This window comes from Hydra vulgaris, chromosome 11, assembly GCF_038396675.1.
Source record: "Hydra vulgaris chromosome 11, alternate assembly HydraT2T_AEP".
In the NCBI taxonomy this organism is placed as follows: domain Eukaryota; kingdom Metazoa; phylum Cnidaria; class Hydrozoa; order Anthoathecata; family Hydridae; genus Hydra; species Hydra vulgaris.
Genome location: NC_088930.1, coordinates 17,566,740 through 17,585,307, shown reverse-complemented (window position 1 = coordinate 17,585,307; position 18,568 = coordinate 17,566,740). Strand labels below are relative to the sequence as shown.

Here is an 18,568-nt window from a genome sequence, read left to right as displayed (position 1 = left end):
TATGAACCTGTCTTTTTTTTTAAGTTTAAGATGGCATTGGGTTGAACTCTGAATTCATCTTATGTACTGTTAATGAATAATATTCGAAGATATTATTAAGATAGTATAATAGGTATTCCTGAAAGTTAATTTGAATTTAGATATTAAAAATAAAATGTAAAAAGTTTGCTTTTTTAGCATTCTTAGTTTTTATTTTCATATCTTCGTTAATTAGAGAAACAATTGTTTACATCATGTTTAAAGCATAGTATATAGGTTCATTCCTAATTAGATAGTTAAATCCTTGATATATGTCTTCACATATTATTTCTCCAATTGAAATTTTTTCCTGAGCACTCTGTTTACTTAAAAGTTTATTAAATCCTGAAGCTTAGGTTCAATAATATTAAAATAATCGGTTGCTTTTATAGTTGATTTGTTCCTAATTTATTTCTAGTTATTATTCAACAATCTATAAGTTCATTTTCTAGAACATAGAAGCATATGAAGCAAAAAAATATAAATTTGATTGAGGTCTATTTATTAGTATTGACTTGTACCCATCAGCATTAGCATCAGTGCATCCTTACTTATAGGGTTAGACTTACCACAGTGCAAATTTTTCCTATTTTCTATTCATCTTTTTTGTAACTACTAGAGATAATATTACCTTTAACAACCACGTCTTGTTTTTACCTCTTGGTAAAGTCTGTGGTAATTTTGGGACACTCTTTTGCATTTAACTGTTTAAGATATATTTTTTATCCCTATCAACAAAAATGTTAGTGTTGACATGAAAAATTAAATGAACTTCAGGTTCACCTTATTTTTGTGTAAACATTTTAATACAGAAAAGAAATTTATGCTATTTATTAATTACGTATAGTTGTGTATTAATTATATACTATTGGTTATATATTATTTATACATAAATATTAACTACGTATAGTTAATAAAAAGCATATAGTTAGCGATAGTAAAAACATCATTTCAAACACCTTTTCTCGTATTTCTTAAAATGTTTAGAAGAATATAAAGTGAACCTGAAGTTCAACCAAGTTTTCTGGTGTACACTCTATTATTGTAAAACAATTTACTCTTTAAACACATAGTACAAATGAACATGCCCTGAGATCTTTTCTGAGAAACTATGGAAAATTATTTGTTAGTTTTAGCTGAAAACATGATTTTGGTTATTATCTTAACACTATATTGGCTGACTTATCATGCTGATATTATCAATGGATAACAGAAGTTTTTATTTGAAGCATTCAGTTAAAAAGCCCAACAACGTGTTGATTTTTTTAAAAAGTTTTGCATTTGTTGCTTCTGGCAAGGATTTAAAGTTAATAAATAGTAATGATAAATAATGAAAATATTAAAGATTAAAAAGAATTATAGCTATTATAAAAATTTAATTATAAAAAGAGAAAATCACAAATCTAAACTTTTTTCTGAAAAATGATTAGGCATATTGCCTAGACTTAGTACTATAAATAAATTAGTTTTTTTCAATATAACTGCTGTATTTACATAAAAGAATTTTGAGTAACTTAAATACATATCTCGAACTACAAAACTGTTGAGTATTTCTTAAAAATACATTATTTCTGTTATAGCCCCAATAAAAAAAGTTTCTTAAAATCTTTGTAATGAGTTAATCTGGTGAATTGTTGCGAGATGTTATAGCACATTCTTATGATCAGTGATCTGGAGATTTGTTACAAGATATTAGAGGAGGTTTTTTTGATCAGTAATCACAACCATTAATACTAACAATATTTTTTTATATTTTTCGTGGAATAACTTTACGAGCAGGTATTGAAAAAGTTGTTTAGTTGAAAATTAGTTTTTGATGTTTGATGTTATGATTTTTGATGTTTGATGTTGAAAAATAGTTTTTGATGTTTTTTTTAAATTTTGTAACATGTAAAAAGAACTAATACTTTTAAAATTTATCCAATAAAAGGTTAATGATAATCTTGACAGTAATTGCTGTTATAATTATATGTATCAATCATTTTCATAAATGCTTTTATACTTGCTCTTTCTTGTTAGTATCCTTTGTTATCACCGCAGTTTTATCAGTTAATTTTAATTATTCCAGCAAATATTATCATATTTGCTGACCTGATGTAACTGTAGTGATACCATGCAGAGATCAAAAAATTGACCTTTAACGTTAAATTTTAGAACACCCAAAAAATTTTATATGTTCTATTTAAGAAAACAGGAGGATATGCAAAACTGAAAAACTTAAAATCCTGCAGGTGACACATTTTTAAAAAAAGTATTAAAAGGAAGTGGATCTATGAAATTTTAATTTTTAAGTGAGGTAACTATCAGACATGCTGCAAACCTTACATTTTTACATATTCAATAAAAATGAATAAATATTTATGCTAATGTAAAATAATGATGTTTTGCCAAATAAAATATTTTTAGATTTAGGGAACATAAAAATTACAAGGTATTTAGGGCACTGATCCCCAAACAGATAAAAAACAAAAAATTAAAATTTTATTTTTTTATAATCTTAAAAAAAATTATTAATGGAATTTAACTTTAAAAAATTTCTATTATAGTTCACAAGATATGACCAAAAAAGGTTTTTTCTCCTCTGCCTACCTACCCCCCCCCCTCCTTCCCCTCTCTTCCATCCCCAAATTTTTGCAAATCTATGAAGGCTCCTAGATAAGAACATATTGTATGAACTTCCCACTTCACATATAAAATGTTAATGAATATAAGAAAAATACTAATGTTAAAAGAACTTATATTAAGTTAAAATTAAAAATATATACTAAGTTTACTTACTTCTGAACAGTTATTGAGAATGTTCGAAACTATCTGTAAAGTGGATCAGCATTTGATACTGTGATTCTCTAAATGTACCATCCATAACTCAGTCAAATTTCCTTGATGTAATAATGTATGTATTTCCTTGAGAACCTTTTCGAATAACACCAAGGGTATTAACCAATTGTTTTAAACCTTTCCAGAAAGGTATAATATAATTAGAAATATAGTTTACCAAAGCATTGAGAAGATAAAGTTTTGGTAAAGGTACTAGGCTTAATTCTAACTTCTCAGGATTGTCTTCTTTTATAAGACAAGGCTTCACAAAATTCTGAATAAAAAAGATAATAAGTCTTGTGTAAACAAGCTTTTCATTTGACTTCAAATATATTGATCCAGTCGGAATTGCGTGACTATATGGCAAAATCAAAAGTAACCATATTGAATTGGGGGAAAACCACTGATATATATTATAACTAATGAATCCCCCACTGCTCTATATAATAACTGTATAGTGCATCACTTAATAAAATATCGTAATTTTTGAAGCCAAATTATTTTTGCCTGCGCCATATTGGGAGGACCCACGCAGAGAAATTATTTAGTTAAAAAATTGTTATGTGAACAAGCAATTTCTTTATTTTGGTGGTTTAACTTTATGTTTTTATTTAACATGGATAGAATTTATGAAAAATTATTACTATTTTTTTTCGAAAAAAAAATTATTATTTTTCAATAAAATAATTACAATATTCATTATATAAATGTCTGGAGAAAGCGAAAAACACAGTGTGTTGCATTTGGTTGAAATAAAAGAAAACTTAGTAACAGTAAAAGAAGTGATAATGATGGAATCTCTGATGATGAATCATCTTTAAAATGAAAGTTTCCATTTATTGACCTCTGTTAATTTGCTTGCAATGTGAACAAACGGATTTAAATAATATCAGTTGTGCAAAAAGTATCAGAAACTTAATGAAATATCAAACGTTATTTTTTCTACTAAATTTATTCAGATTTCTTTCAAACACTGAAAAAAGAAAGGAATGGAACATCAAAATACACCTTCAAGAATGGAGTCCAAAGAGTAGCAGTTTGATTTTTCCTGATCATTTTTTAGAAAAAGATATTGACAGAACTGGACAAACTGTTAGATTAAGGGAAAATTCTTTTACTATAAGATAAAAAAAATTCCCACACCACTTAAAAACGGTATATAATTAATACATTATACATTGTACAGGTTTGTTTAATTTTTGCCCTTTTGTTATGTAGTTTTTATTTTCGTTTTGTAGTTTTTATGCTTGCCTTTTCGTTTGTGTAATGTTTGTTATTATTTGTGTTGATGTTGCTAATTATTTTTATTGTTGTTCGCTGTTGTTATTAATTGAGTGTTTTCTTATTTTTTTGTCCTTTTATTTAATTTGTTATTATTAATCTTTTTTTTTTTAATTAATTTAATTTACGCTTGCTTTTATTTATTAATATTGCTATTTAATTTTTTGTTTGTTGGTTTATTTTATTTAGGTGTCATTCTAATACTAGTTTTTAAGTATGTGACACCTAACCTTGTTTTGTAAAATTATAAAAAAAGTTGTAATTTTCAATTTTGGGTTAAATAAATGGATTAAAAAAATATATCTACCTTTTAGTTCTTTATTACCCAATGCAGTGTGTTAATTGGTTTATAACACAACTGTATGGTAAGCAACTAAAACATATAATAATCATTTTGGTATTGTATGCTTTTATTTCATAAATGCTGCATGAACTATTAGCTAAGCTCTGTGGTTAAACACAACTTAGAGATTTCTTTAAGTTTGATATAAAATTTGAAAATTATACAACTATACTATATATATATATATATATATATATATATATATATATATATATATATATATATATATATATATATATATATATACTCCCTTGCGAGTCAGGCTATTTGTCAGTCGATGTAGCAGCACTTCCTTGCGAGTCAGGCTATAAGATAGTTGATGTAGCAACACTCCGCGCATGATTTACAGTAAAAAGAAATAAAAATAAAAACATTTTATTAAAAAAATTAAAAATAAAAACATTTTATTAAAAAAAATAAAAATAAAAACATTGGTTATATTGTTAAAAACATTCAGAATGTTTTTAAAACATTCTGGTCAATTAAATTTGCTTTTTTGTGGCTTTTTTAAAAAACGATTTATTTGTAATTAAATTAATGGTTTTTACTTTCGTCCAACACGCAAATGTTGGACGAAAGTCAAAAGTAATTAAAAGTGACGTATGTATTGGCGTAAGAATCACTTTTTTCCTTCTGCTCTTCCCAAAGACAACAAACTATAGATCTATATGTATGTATGTATATATATATATATATATATATATATATATATATATATATATATATATATATATATATATATATATATGTATGTATATGTATTTCATATATTTTGCAAATGCTAATGTTGGTGTTTGCTTAAAAATTTTAAAAACACACATTACTTAAGCAATTTTTTTTCCGAACAATTATATGATTGGTAGTTTTTAATATATTATATATATATATATATATATATATATATATATATATATATATATATATATATATATATATATATATATATATATATATATTTATACATTTATATATATATATATATATATATATATATATAATATATATATTATATATATATTTATATACATTATAATATATATATATATATATATATATATATATATATATATATATATATATATATATATATATATATATATATATATATATATATATATATATATATATATAAAGTGAAGACTAAATAATTATTAATATATATTTCAATTACATTACTTAAAGCTTCACGCAATAGCGATCATCAGATCCCCATTTATGCACAACTTCCATCAGGTGCCAAAGAAACGTCCCTACCAATTCATCAATTGTGAATTTGTTCTTATATACCTGAATTCATATTTTTAAAAAATTCTCACTTCACCATATTCATATGACCTTCCTTCCTGTTTACTTTGCGCGCTAGAGTTTTATGACTGAGTCCAATTTTTTTAAGTTATGTATGTTAAAAATCCTTACTAAATTTGGGTCATTATTTTTTCTATTAAGAATATCCATAAATTTAAATTGAATTGAAATTATCCCTTTATCTCATTTTTGAAATCTGAACACAAATAGTGCAGTCAAATTTCTATTTATTGAATATAAAATAAATTCAGAATATATGCTGATGCTCCACTGCCATAGTATAAAGGTTGAAAGAGTATCTGTCTGGAAGATATTTGTTTAAATCACATGAACCAAGTCAAGGTTCCTTCCTATTCATGTGTACGATTTTTTATGCAGAACGATTGAAAGCATGACAGAAAAATACATCATCAGTTAGCAAACTGCTTTTCCCTTCACATTTTTGTTCCTGGATTACATATAAAGTATAATACATTATGGCATGTGTAGATCAAGATTTTTTTCGGCCCAGGGTTGTTTTAAAGCAGGAGGGCTCTTTCCATGATAAATCAAAAATTCTATTTTCAGAGTTTCTTTTAAAAATTTATATTTTTTATGAACAGAAGCCTCCAAAACTGTGGGGCCCAGGGCTATACACTGGCAATGTAACTCCATAAGGTAATATGCAACTGTTTTTAAAACTTTAAAAAGTTTAAAAAATTATATACCTACTGAGCATAATCCACATTTTTAGATAACAGATTTAGAAAATGCAGTTTTGAAAACGTTAATAAAAAGTTTTTGCTTACCACTACTAATTATACCATAAAATTTTGGATGTTGAAATAAAACATCACATTAACATACAATTCTATTGAAGTAAGAACCCATAATCACCAACTAACAAATACTTTTATACTAAACTATACTTTTATACTAAATGCTAAACTAACGTAACTCGCAGGTAACACATTAGGAATAACTAAACCAATTCTTAGACGATGCTCAAAACTTCTAAATTTTGGCACAAACCATCAACTGTATAATTTTGATAAAATAAGGCTGGTTAATAAGAAATATATGTAACTGACAGTTATTGCTGGGCATCTGGCTTTAGGCAACATCAATCAGTTTTATTTTTTCTGGAAAAAGTGTTGCTTCCATTATAATTGACATCATGCAAAATCTGTATTTAAAAATATTATGTTTACATATAAAAACATCACAACAGCAATATTACCAAACTATGCTAGCAGTTTGTACTTTACTAAGACAATCATATGTTTTTAAAATGATACTATAAAAACGTATGCTTGTCTTGGTAAATTACAAACTGCTAGCATAGTTATGCAATATATTATGCAATATTGTGTTTTTTAAATGATGTAATATTATGTAATATATTATGTAATATTGATGTTGTGATGTGTGTGTATATATATATATATATATATATATATATATATATATATATATATATATATATCTTTTTTATATTGATATATATATTTTATTAATATATAAAAAATATATATCTATATAAAAGTATATATGTTTATATATGCAAACATAAGAGCAGCATTATCACAAAACTATGCTAGCATCTTGTAATTTACTAAGCCAAGCATATGTTTTTATAATGTAACAAAAAGCGAAAACAAATTATTGTTTACTTTTTGCAAATTCATAAGACTGCAGATAAAGCAACAAATTATCCCCACTGAAGATAATTGTTGCTTTATTGCATAATAGCAGTAAATAAAACATTATGAACGGTTATAGCTTTCTAAATAAGTGCAAGTTTATCCAAGTTGGAGCTTTTGATATTTGTTTCTGAACAGAAACTTTGTTTAAGATGAATGCAGGTTTTCTTTATACAGAAAGCATGAAGAATTTACTTCATAAGACAACTTCTTGCAAATTTTATTTAATAAAACTACATCGTTTTGCTCTAAAGCCATTTGTACATAATAACAAATGTCAGACATCATAAATAGAACTTTAAGAACTTTACATATGCTAACTGCAAAACCCTTATGCAATTTATCAGCCTAATTATTAAGTTGAACAATTAATTTCCTGACTTTTTATCTAGATCGAGATTAGATTAGGCGGATTGATCGCTTAGTTCCATACTACTCTAGGCATAATTTAACTTTTGTTAGTTAAAGTGTTTTAAAGTGCCCACCTCGTACCAAGATTAGATTAGGCAAAACTTATTTCGCCTAAATGCATGAAAAAGCCATTTGCCTAATAATAGTTTGTAGCACTCCTGCGCTTATCGCAGTTAAGTTATTCGTCCGCCACGCCAAAACCATGAATAATAAAAAATACTCGGTGGAATTTTAAAATGTAAATTAAACTTAATTAAATTACATCTTATTTTACATCTTATTAGTAATATAATATTTCTCCTTAGGCGGCCGCCTAATGTGCCAAACCCTAGATCCGTCTCTGACCTTGTTGAAATTCCTGAAGCACCTTTGAAATATCTTCTAACATATTAGTTAAGACTAGGCCATCTTAAATTGTTTATTGGTTTAATACGAGCATTCGGAGGATTTAACAATAACCCAACACCACAACAACTCACTGCAGCATATAAACGACTTCTACTTTCGAGCCATATTGAAGGAGGATCAGGGAATTGTGAAAATTTACAAGCAGAAAATATTTTAAATGTCTTAGATGATTCAGTTATGATAAATAACAGCAGTTTGGATATTACATCAGTAAACATAAACAGAAAATACGACTTATCTGAAAGCACATCTAAGACTACTGATCATGATTATTCTTTTATTACTAATATTTCATTGCTAACTGAGTATAAAAAAACAGCTATTTCTTATCTATCTGGCTTCGTAGTTGAAATAGCAAAAAAGCAAATATTTTGTATGTTATGTTGTGATGCACTTGGTTCTAAAAAACATGCTCCAGAATCCAGTTTTCTTAAAGTAAAGGACAGTGGTCGTCTTATGAAACCAACAAGAGAAAACATTACTGTTTGTGAAGAAACTGGAAAAATATACCAACAATACCTGGAAAACTACCACAGTCCAAAAATATCCCAGAAGCTGTATCTTTTTTAAACTATATCTATATATACTTTAAAGTATTTATATATATATATATATAAATATATATATTTTAAAGTATATATATATATATGTATATATATATATCTATACATATATATATCTATACATATATATATATATATACATATATATATATATATATATATATATATATATATATATATATATATATATATATATATATATATATATATATATATATATATATATATATATATATATATATATATATATATATATAAACAGTACTGTGAATAACTTTTAGGACACTGACATTTTTTCAAAAAATCCCGGAGAATTCTTCTCTAATATTTAAGTTTGTAGTTCTAAGTTATAAACTTATTAAAACACATGTATTTTACACAAAATATGGAACAATTACAAACTTTTTAATGCCAAACTTCATAAAAAACTCTTAATATTTACTTATACTGTCTTCCTTTTGTCTCAATCCCAGCTAATATTCGCCGGGGAATAGATTCTTACAAGTTAGTTATAAAATCCTAGGGTATGTTATGTCATTCTCTGTTCTACCTTCTTTCTGTCCAGATAATCTCAAATATTCTTAATTATATTCAAAACTGGACTCTGGGGAGGTTTAATCAAATCACCTACTCCAGATGAAAATAAACAATACCAAACTTGTAAAGAGCCTCCTCTGTGTTTAATGGTAGAGTTTAAACACTCGGGCTGGTAGGCTTCTTCAATTCTTCTTTAAACATATTGGCATCCTTTCGTTCCAAATATTTCTAATTTGGACTCATCGGTGTACAGAACCCGAATAAACATTTACTGGGCCCAATCTTTGCGTTGTTTTGCATATTTAAGTTGTTTTTCTTTATTGCCACACCGTAATTATGGTTTTCGAATTGCAACAAACCCTCTTATTCCCAATTTAAGCAGGCGCCGTCGAATAAAAGAAGAGCTGACATTTTCCCCAGTTGTTGCGGGAATGTCTTTTGCCAACTCGGTTGATGCTTTTTTTGTATTTCTTAAAGACAGGGTTTTTAAATATTTATTGTCATCTTTTGTTAGCTTAGAAGGTCTACCACTTTTCTTTCTATTTTCAAGGAAGCCAGTTTCTCTGATTTCTGTAACAGCATTTTTCGAATATCCTGTTTTGGATGTAGCTATTATGACACATCGTTTTGATGAATAAACAAACAATGTTTTTAAAAACATTTCGAATGTTTTTAAAAACGTTTCGAATGTTTTTAAAAACATTTCGAATGTTTTTAAAAACATTTCGAATGTTTTTAAAAACATTTCGAATGTTTTTAAAAACATTTCGAATGTTTTTAAAAACATTTCGAATGTTTTTAAAAACATTTCGAATGTTTTTAAAAACATTTCGAATGTTTTTAAAAACATTTCGAATGTTTTTAAAAACATTTCGAATGTTTTTAAAAACATTTCGAATGTTTTTAAAAACATTTCGAATGTTTTTAAAAACATTTCGAATGTTTTTAAAAACATTTCGAATGTTTTTATAAACATTCGAAATGTTTTTAAAAACATTTCGAATGTTTTTAAAAATTTCATGCGCATCATAACAAATCGTGGGTCCTCACTATATGGCTACCAAAATTTTTTTTGGCTTCAATTTTGATATTAGAGATGCGTTATCTAGTTATAATAAAGATTAATGGGGGAAACTTAATATATATCCCTTACTGTTTTATATTAGTCCCACACATAAAATATAATATATCCATTTATTATATAAATCAGTGGGGGAAAACAAACTATTTTTTCTTATACGCGAAAACAAGAAAACGTTATAAACAATAACTTTATATCCTACAATTACTTTGAAAGTTAATCAAACGTTACAGTGGAAAGATGTCTGCAACATAAGTCTTTGAGGTGGTTTTAATTTATTTTTACATACTTTTAAATGTCTGTTTAAATAAAATGATGCTTTTCATTGCTGTCTACATATTATTTTGGTTATTTTAAGGTATAATTAAGTACTGATATATCGATATTTTTTTAAAAATACTGAATTAAGATGTAAATTAATCTCATCAGTAATAAAGTGTGCTAAAAAAATATAAACATTAGAAAATTTAGGAGACCATTGCTTGTTACACTACTATTTACGTCACGATCTATCGTATTCAACCACTTTCTTTGAAGTATTTTATCTTTAGGCAGACTTAAATTCAGAGTTAGTGAAACCTACTGCACAACAAATTTTTAGCACTTTTTTAAAAAATTAACTCAGTAAACCACTACTAATTTCTTAGTTTTGTTTTCCCCCAATTCAAGATGGTTAATTTTAAAACAATGCTTTTTAATACGGAGCGACGTCATGCCAACTGGATGGATAAAAACTAATTACCTTAAATTTCATCATATGTTTCTTAGGAATGCCTGCATGAGCATACTGGTAGAAAGAATTATCTAAGTGCCCAAAGATTCTGAGATAATCAGATTTCAGAACAGTCTCCTTGTCACATCAGGTGCAGCTGTATTTTTCACCGTTAGGCCATAAATATTTGTTAACTATAAAATAGTCAATTTTAGGCGTAAAGCATGCGATTAATAAAATCTTTCTACATCGTTACTTTTAATGGCTAAAGCATCTGAATCTAGCAAAACTACTGTTTATATGTTGATAAATGATACAAGTGCTCTTTATCTATTGAAGAAGCAAAAGGATCTGGATGAAAGAGTGGCCTTAAGGATAAGAAATCAGCAACTAGTATTCAATGATCATTCACACAAAATCCTGGCTTATTGAACAGAGAACAAACCATTAGGTATAAAGTTTCAGAGTTTTTGTCAGGAAAGTTAAGAAATTTAACAATTTCAAGTCATATCGAGTCATTAAATATCCAAACCAATCAGAAGAGAAATCACTGACAGCTAAAACTCAAGTTCAAAATCTTTATGGCGAAGTGCTTACAAAATTTAATGACTGTATAATTATGGATAACGAAACGTACATGAAATGTGACTTGAAACAGCTCCCTGGTTCAAAATTTTACACTTCAGTTGTTTGTGGATGTGTCAGCAACAAGTTCAAGTATAAATCATTTGATAAATTTGGTAAGAAACTTCTCTTGTGGCAAGCAATATGCAGCTGCGGTTTGAGATCTCAAGCTTTCGTCACATCGTCAACTCGGGTGTTTCACATCAATGAATGCTTGTAAGTTAGACTTTCAACATTTTATCAAAGCTACAATGGCCCCTATTCTATCTTGCCTGATCTTGCTTCTTGTCATTATTCTAAGAAGACTGTAGAGTGGTATATTTCGAGAGATGTCAAATTCATACAGAAAATTGAGAAACTTTAGGGAATTGGCAAAGGATATTTGTGTAAGAAAGGCAAAACAATAAGTACAGCTAAAGACTTGATTCGAGAGTGGACATTAGTAGGAAAAAAAATCGCCGAGGACACTATGCAGAAGTTGATGTCGTCGATTAGCGTAAATGTTCGCTTATTTATTCGAAATAATGAAAAATATAAAAATAAAATGCATTTTTATAATCTTCAAGTTCCTTAGATTAAAATAAAAATTGAAGATTTTGCATTAGTTTAATTTTTTTTTAAACGTTTCCTTGTTCCAAATTTAACGACCACATGCTTTAAGATGTGTAGTAATTTAAGTAATTTAAAAACCAAAATTCCCAACAAAATGTTGATGAATTTAAAGTCTGATACCAAAGAGTTTTTACAATTATGTAGTTCAAGCTTCTCAATTAGTACTGCATGGTTGCTATTTTTTTCTTGCATATTTTCACAGCATGCCAATACAAATACAGAATTTGCTCTAGAGTGATTTTTTTTTTTTTTCAACACCTACGCTTCCAACAAGACTGCAAGCAACCACTATTAGATTCGGAAGTTACTAGAAGATTGTAGAGCAAGGTAACGATCGACAGACAACTTAAAACATTGCAAATTACATGAATCAGGAAAGCAAGATGAAGAAAGCAAGTTCAGAAGAACTGATGTTTGAGGAAAAAAACTAGATGAATAAGAGTTTTTTGAGCATTTAGGAACAGTCACAGAAAAAGGATGAGACTTAATTGAATGACGAGTAACACGAGAATGAATTTCAGTAGATGGCACAAGAGACGATCGCTCTTTAAAGCAGTGCTCGTTATATTATTTGTAGAAAAGAGAAAGAGAAGCAACATTACGACGATGTGATAATGGTTGGAGGTTGGCTGCTAGAGCAGTTCCGACTATGTTTACAATGCGTTTTTGCACCTTGTCTAAAAAGAGAAAGGGCGTCATTTGAAGATCCGTCCCAGATACGGCAACAGTATTTCATACAAGGTCGGATTTGAGATTTATAGAGATGGAGAATAGAACCCAGAGAAAGAAAGTGTTGAGCTCGATAAAGAGATACAATCTTAGCGGATAATAATTTTGCAACGGATTTTATATACGGGTTCCAAGAAAGATTGTAAGTAAGAGTTAATTCTAGAAGATTAAGAGTAAATGCATCATTGAGTACATTATCGTTCATAAATATAGGAAGATCTAAATTATTGCAATAATGATTGGCTGAATTAAGTTTTATCTGAATTAAAGTTCTCCAGCCACTGTGAGTCCCATGCTGTAGCAGAAGTGAGATCGTTTTCTAACTCAAATGCCCCCTCCAAGCAATCATACAGTGTTGGATTCTTATCATGACAAAAATAAATGGTAGTATAATCAGCAAACAATGCCATCTTAGATGTGAGAATATCTGAAAGATTTTTAATGTAAATTAAAAAGAGTATAGGGCCAAGGATTGAACATTGAGGAACCCCTGAAGTTACAGAATATAAAGAAGAGTGCTTTCCATCAAGAACAACTTTTATACTACGATTGGAAAAGAAAAAAACAATAATTTTAAAGATGTTATCTGATACACCGTGAGGAGAAAGCTTATGGAGAGGACCAGCATGCTAAACTTTATCAAAGGCTTTACAAATGTCAAGAGCGATTGCCTTAACCTCTCCACCTTTATCTAATACACAATAAAATCTATCAGTTATTACTGTCAGCAAATCAGCTGTAGAACAAGAAGATCGAAATTCATATTGATGATCAAAAAGTTATTAGATTCAAGATGAGAGATTGTGTTTGTTAATTAAAGATTCATAAACCTTGTTTATGATAAGAAGACTAATGGTACCAGATCGCTCTCTAGAGTTTTTTTAAATAGAGATAACAAATGCCGCTTTCCAGCAGGCTGGAAAAAGAAGACTTTGATAAGCACTTGTTGAATAGTTTTGAAAGTATAGACGACAGCTCCGGAGAATACTTCTGCAAGACTATATCAGGTATGCTGTCCAGGCCACAAACTGTAGAAGAGCCTAAGCAGGAAATCACTTTAGATACAGAAGCTGGAATGATACGAATGTTAAGCAATGGATCAACCTGTTTGTTGGCTATATCAGGTAGAACGCAACTAGTGGAATCAAGAGATGATATTGATGAAAAGTTTTTAGCAAACAATTCAGCTTTGTCTTCAGGTGAGGTGACAAAGTCTGAACCAAGAGAGGTGGAGTTACAGATTTGCCCTTACTATTGATGCTATTAAAGATTCTCCAGAAGTCACGAGTGCCTAATATTTGTGATGAAATTCGAGACTTCATGACCTGAGAATAGCGGGCTTTGGCACTAGACAAAACCCTTTTACAATGGTTTCTAGCAGTAATAAACAGATGTCTGTTATCTGGAGAATTGTTTTCCTAATAGATATGGAAGTAATGGTTTCGATTGGCAATTAAAGCAGCATAATTTGAGGATAACCATGGAAAAGAGTGAGGCTTGATCTGGAGTTGTTAAGAGGGAATAAAAGATTCCATGCCAGCCTGAATCCACGAAGTTATGTAAAATGCACATTTGTCTGCAGGAAGATGAAAGATTTCTCCCAAGGGCTATCTCAAAAAAAATCACGCAAAGAGTCTCTGTCAGCTTTAAGGTAGTTTTAAGAGGTATGATGATAAGGGGATTCAGAGGATGAAGAAGAATTAGATATTAGTTTTAGAGAGATCAAACCGTGATCAGTAGCACTTAAGGGTGAATTTGTAGAAACTGAGCACTGACTAGAATCAGAAACAAGACATAAGTCAATTAGAGAAGGTAAATGATTCAAGTAGTTTGGAAAGCGAGTTGGAAAATTGACTGCTTGAGTTAGGTATTGAGAAAGGCAAAAGTTGTGGGCCTTAATGTCTGCAGAGTCACTGACGCTAGAGCCGAGCCATTCAGTGTGATGAGAATTTAATTCACCAACAACAGCAATATAGGCTGATGGAAAAAGTGAGAGGGCTTGGTCAATTTGATCAAAAATAGCATCAAAAAGAGTACAGTCTTGAGATGAAGGAGAGTGATATAGATCCATGAGAAAGGCAATCAAGTGTAGTGGTGCTAAACACAAGCACATAAAAGAATCTTCTGTGGATTTAAACTTAGTTTACTGACAAATGGGTAAATTCTTACGAATGTTAATGCCTAGGCTAAGCATGTGACTATTGGAGTCTTTACGAATTAAAGAAAGATAACCATCAACATTAAGATCTCAAGATGAGACAGCTGAACTCAAATTGGTCTCACAAAGAGCAAGTAGGTCTGGTGAACTTTGCAAGAGATAAGACTCAACAGAAGAAAAGTTACTTTAAATACCACAAATATTAGTGAATGATAGGTTTAGAGAACTTGGTGATGGCGCTGTTTTTTTGTGTTTTATGGTTTTTGGTACTTTATTCATTTTAAAATTTGTTAAAGAACATAGAAAAAATTTATCGAAGCATAGACAGTACTCAGTACACTGTTTTATAGCCCATGCAATTGCCTCACTACTAATAATAAACCATAAGCTGTAAAAAAGGGCTCCAAATGTGTCCTTGACAATGCACACTAAAAGTACAAACAGGGACACCATCCATGCGCAACATGGCACTGTTAGTACTTTGATATTTTTCAGCTCTTGATAGAATCAGCTTCTCTGAGAGCTACCATTGAGTTCGGGAATCCGACAAGTAGCCGGCCTCGGAACCATATAACTGGGTTTTAGAGCTGTCCCTGTATTTGTAGATAAAAGAATGAGTTGCCTAGTCATAAAAACGGACACACAAACAAAAGCCATACATTGAGTCAAGAAGATCCAGCATTCAACGTCCTAAACTGGAAACAATGTATTATAAATACGTCTGCGCTAGCCTAGTAGATAAGGAAGAGGTGCCAGACTGTTTACCCCTAAGTCTTTGCCTAGGAGGCCTTTTACAAGACAGAAGCTGGATACATTTTACATCTGCCCAAGATGAGTATTTTTATCGAGACGCCATCTCTAGCTTGTACTCAATCAAGAGCCCCAAGGTGTTTTAAGTTGGAGTTAGCTTCTCCTAAGTCATAAAATTCTCTTAATTCTTTTAAAGACAATTCCCTTATCACTACCATCAATAACTCGGTTTTGCTTTGCGTTAAACAGTTTTGCAATAACTTTCATTGAATATATTTTATTTATTGCTCTTAAATTTTATTGTTACCACTATTCATCTATATTAATGAAAATCCAATGCTCAAATGTATTAAAAATGATTCTACCTTCTTTCTGACCTCAATGACATTCTAAACTCATGATATTCTGTAATATATTTAACATAAATAACAAAAAAGAATCTCTTTTTACATGAGTAAGCGTCCTTTTTTTTTTTTATCCTCCAAGGAAACATTTTCTAAAACATAGAAATCTTTAAGAATCTTTGCTTTTTCATCCAATTTTTTTTTACGTTGCTTTTAAACATGACTCCATTTTGCCTGAATTTTTCTAGAGAACATTAGATTTGAATTGAGTATATTGCAAAGAAACAACTAACTTGTTAAACTCTGAAAATGGTATTTCAATCTGTTTCATACTAGTTTGACCTAGAGTTATGGGAACTTTGTAACCTATATAACTTACAAAAATGTTTAGAAGTGCAAAACATTTTTCAAATTTTTACAAAGAAAAAAAGTTTTATATTATTATACCAGTGGAATACAGCATTTCTTCACCTTTTTCCTTATCATTGCTTGAATTTTTTAGAATATTGGTCACTACTTGGGCCTTAACCTAAACAATAGGATGGTTAGAAGTTTCTTATTAAAATCTTTTTTGACTTACAAAGGTGATTTTAATCGCGAACATTCACATTTGCGATTAAAATCATCATTCAAATTTTTAATAATTTTTAATAGCAGCATTTGAATTCTTGCGAACACCAATCTTACAGGAAATTAATTTTTTTTTTTTTTTTTTTTCTTTTATAATAAAAGAATTATTTATAATTTAATTTTTAAAAAATTAACACAATATAAAGAACCGAAGATTAGTAGCACATAGTAAAAGTCTATTTAGCTTATGAGATCTTTCAAACTTAAATTTTCTTCCTTTCTTTGACATTAAATGATGCATTATGAATTCTACATGTAATTTTAATAGCTACTAATGTATTTACAAAAATTTTAAAAATGTATAAGTTATAATTAAATAGATTTAAATACCAACTTGTAACTTACTTGAATATAATTAATTATTACATTAAAAAAACTATAAATTAATCAATGTTATAACTATTAAGGTATAATATTAATCTAAAACAATTTTATGTTAGAAGCTATACTCTATTGTATGAAAATGCTTTTGTCAAGAAATGATGTGTCAAAAAATTGCTAAAAAAAATATAACCTAATAATCAAACGAGGGGGAAATAATGTGCCACCTGCAGGATTTAGTTTTTGCAGTTTCGTATATCCCACTGGTTTCTAAAGTATCAATAATATTCGTATGTGCTACTGGTTTTTCTTAAGAACCTATAAAAATTTTTAGGATGTTTCAAAATCAAACGTAAAAGGTCAATTTCTGATCTGTGCATAGGATACTAACAAAAAATTTTGAAAATCTGAATCTTTGTATTTGTTACTAAATCAGAATTTTTTTTTTAACAATTGATACAATTATTGTCACTTATAAGAATTAAAAATAAGATAATTATGGTTGTAATTATGCAAGAAAAACCAGATGATGATTTTAATTATGCAAGTAATAATAAAAACTAGATTTCAGAATTTTTTTATTATATTTTTGCATATTTTGTTAAGATGGTTTCACTTATGAAAAAGAAGCAATCATGTCGTGGTTTTCAAAAGGAAGAAAAACAAGTCCCAAGACTAACCTTCCTTTGTCTCATACGGAGTTAATTCCAAATTGGTCGTTAAAATACATAATTGAAATGTTTGTTAGATCGTGATGAAGGATTAAACATTAGATGTCAAAGCATTTTATGAAAAATTTATATTTAAAAGTAACACATTTTGTATAGAATTATATCATATTGTTAATTATATGGTGGGTTGCAACAAACTTTAGGGCGGAAGATTTTGCTATTTCATACGTTGTAATATTGTAACTGTAATGTTGAAAAAATTGTAAAACTTATTCTAAAATTAGAGCAAGATTTTTCATAGTTTTATAAAGCGTCCTCCGTGCGTTATTTCCCCTTGTAATAATTTCGAATAGAAGCAAATGGAGTAAATTAATGCAAATTAAAGCAAACAATTTTGTATTTAAAGAAGCAAAAATAAGAAGTGTCAAAGCCGTTTGCTATCAAGTTTGTGACACACGTAATGCTTAAATAGTATTGTCAGAAATTGAAGGATTGTGAATTTGCACATGAAACGATAACACTCAATGGTTTTATGGTTATTATTCATATTTAACATATGTTAATAATATTG

General features: G+C 28.6%; 1 protein-coding gene across 1 annotated transcript in view; it reads left to right on the top strand.

The window, feature by feature from the left end:
• Positions 1-18,307, top strand: part of LOC136087480 (uncharacterized) — a 203,070-nt gene extending 184,763 nt beyond the window's left edge. The window contains exon 14 of the mRNA XM_065810319.1: positions 17,933-18,307. Within this exon, the coding sequence (XP_065666391.1) occupies positions 17,933-18,081 (149 nt within the window). The 3' untranslated portion in view covers positions 18,082-18,307. The remainder of the gene's footprint in view (positions 1-17,932) is intronic.
• Positions 18,308-18,568: the final 261 nt, after the last annotated feature.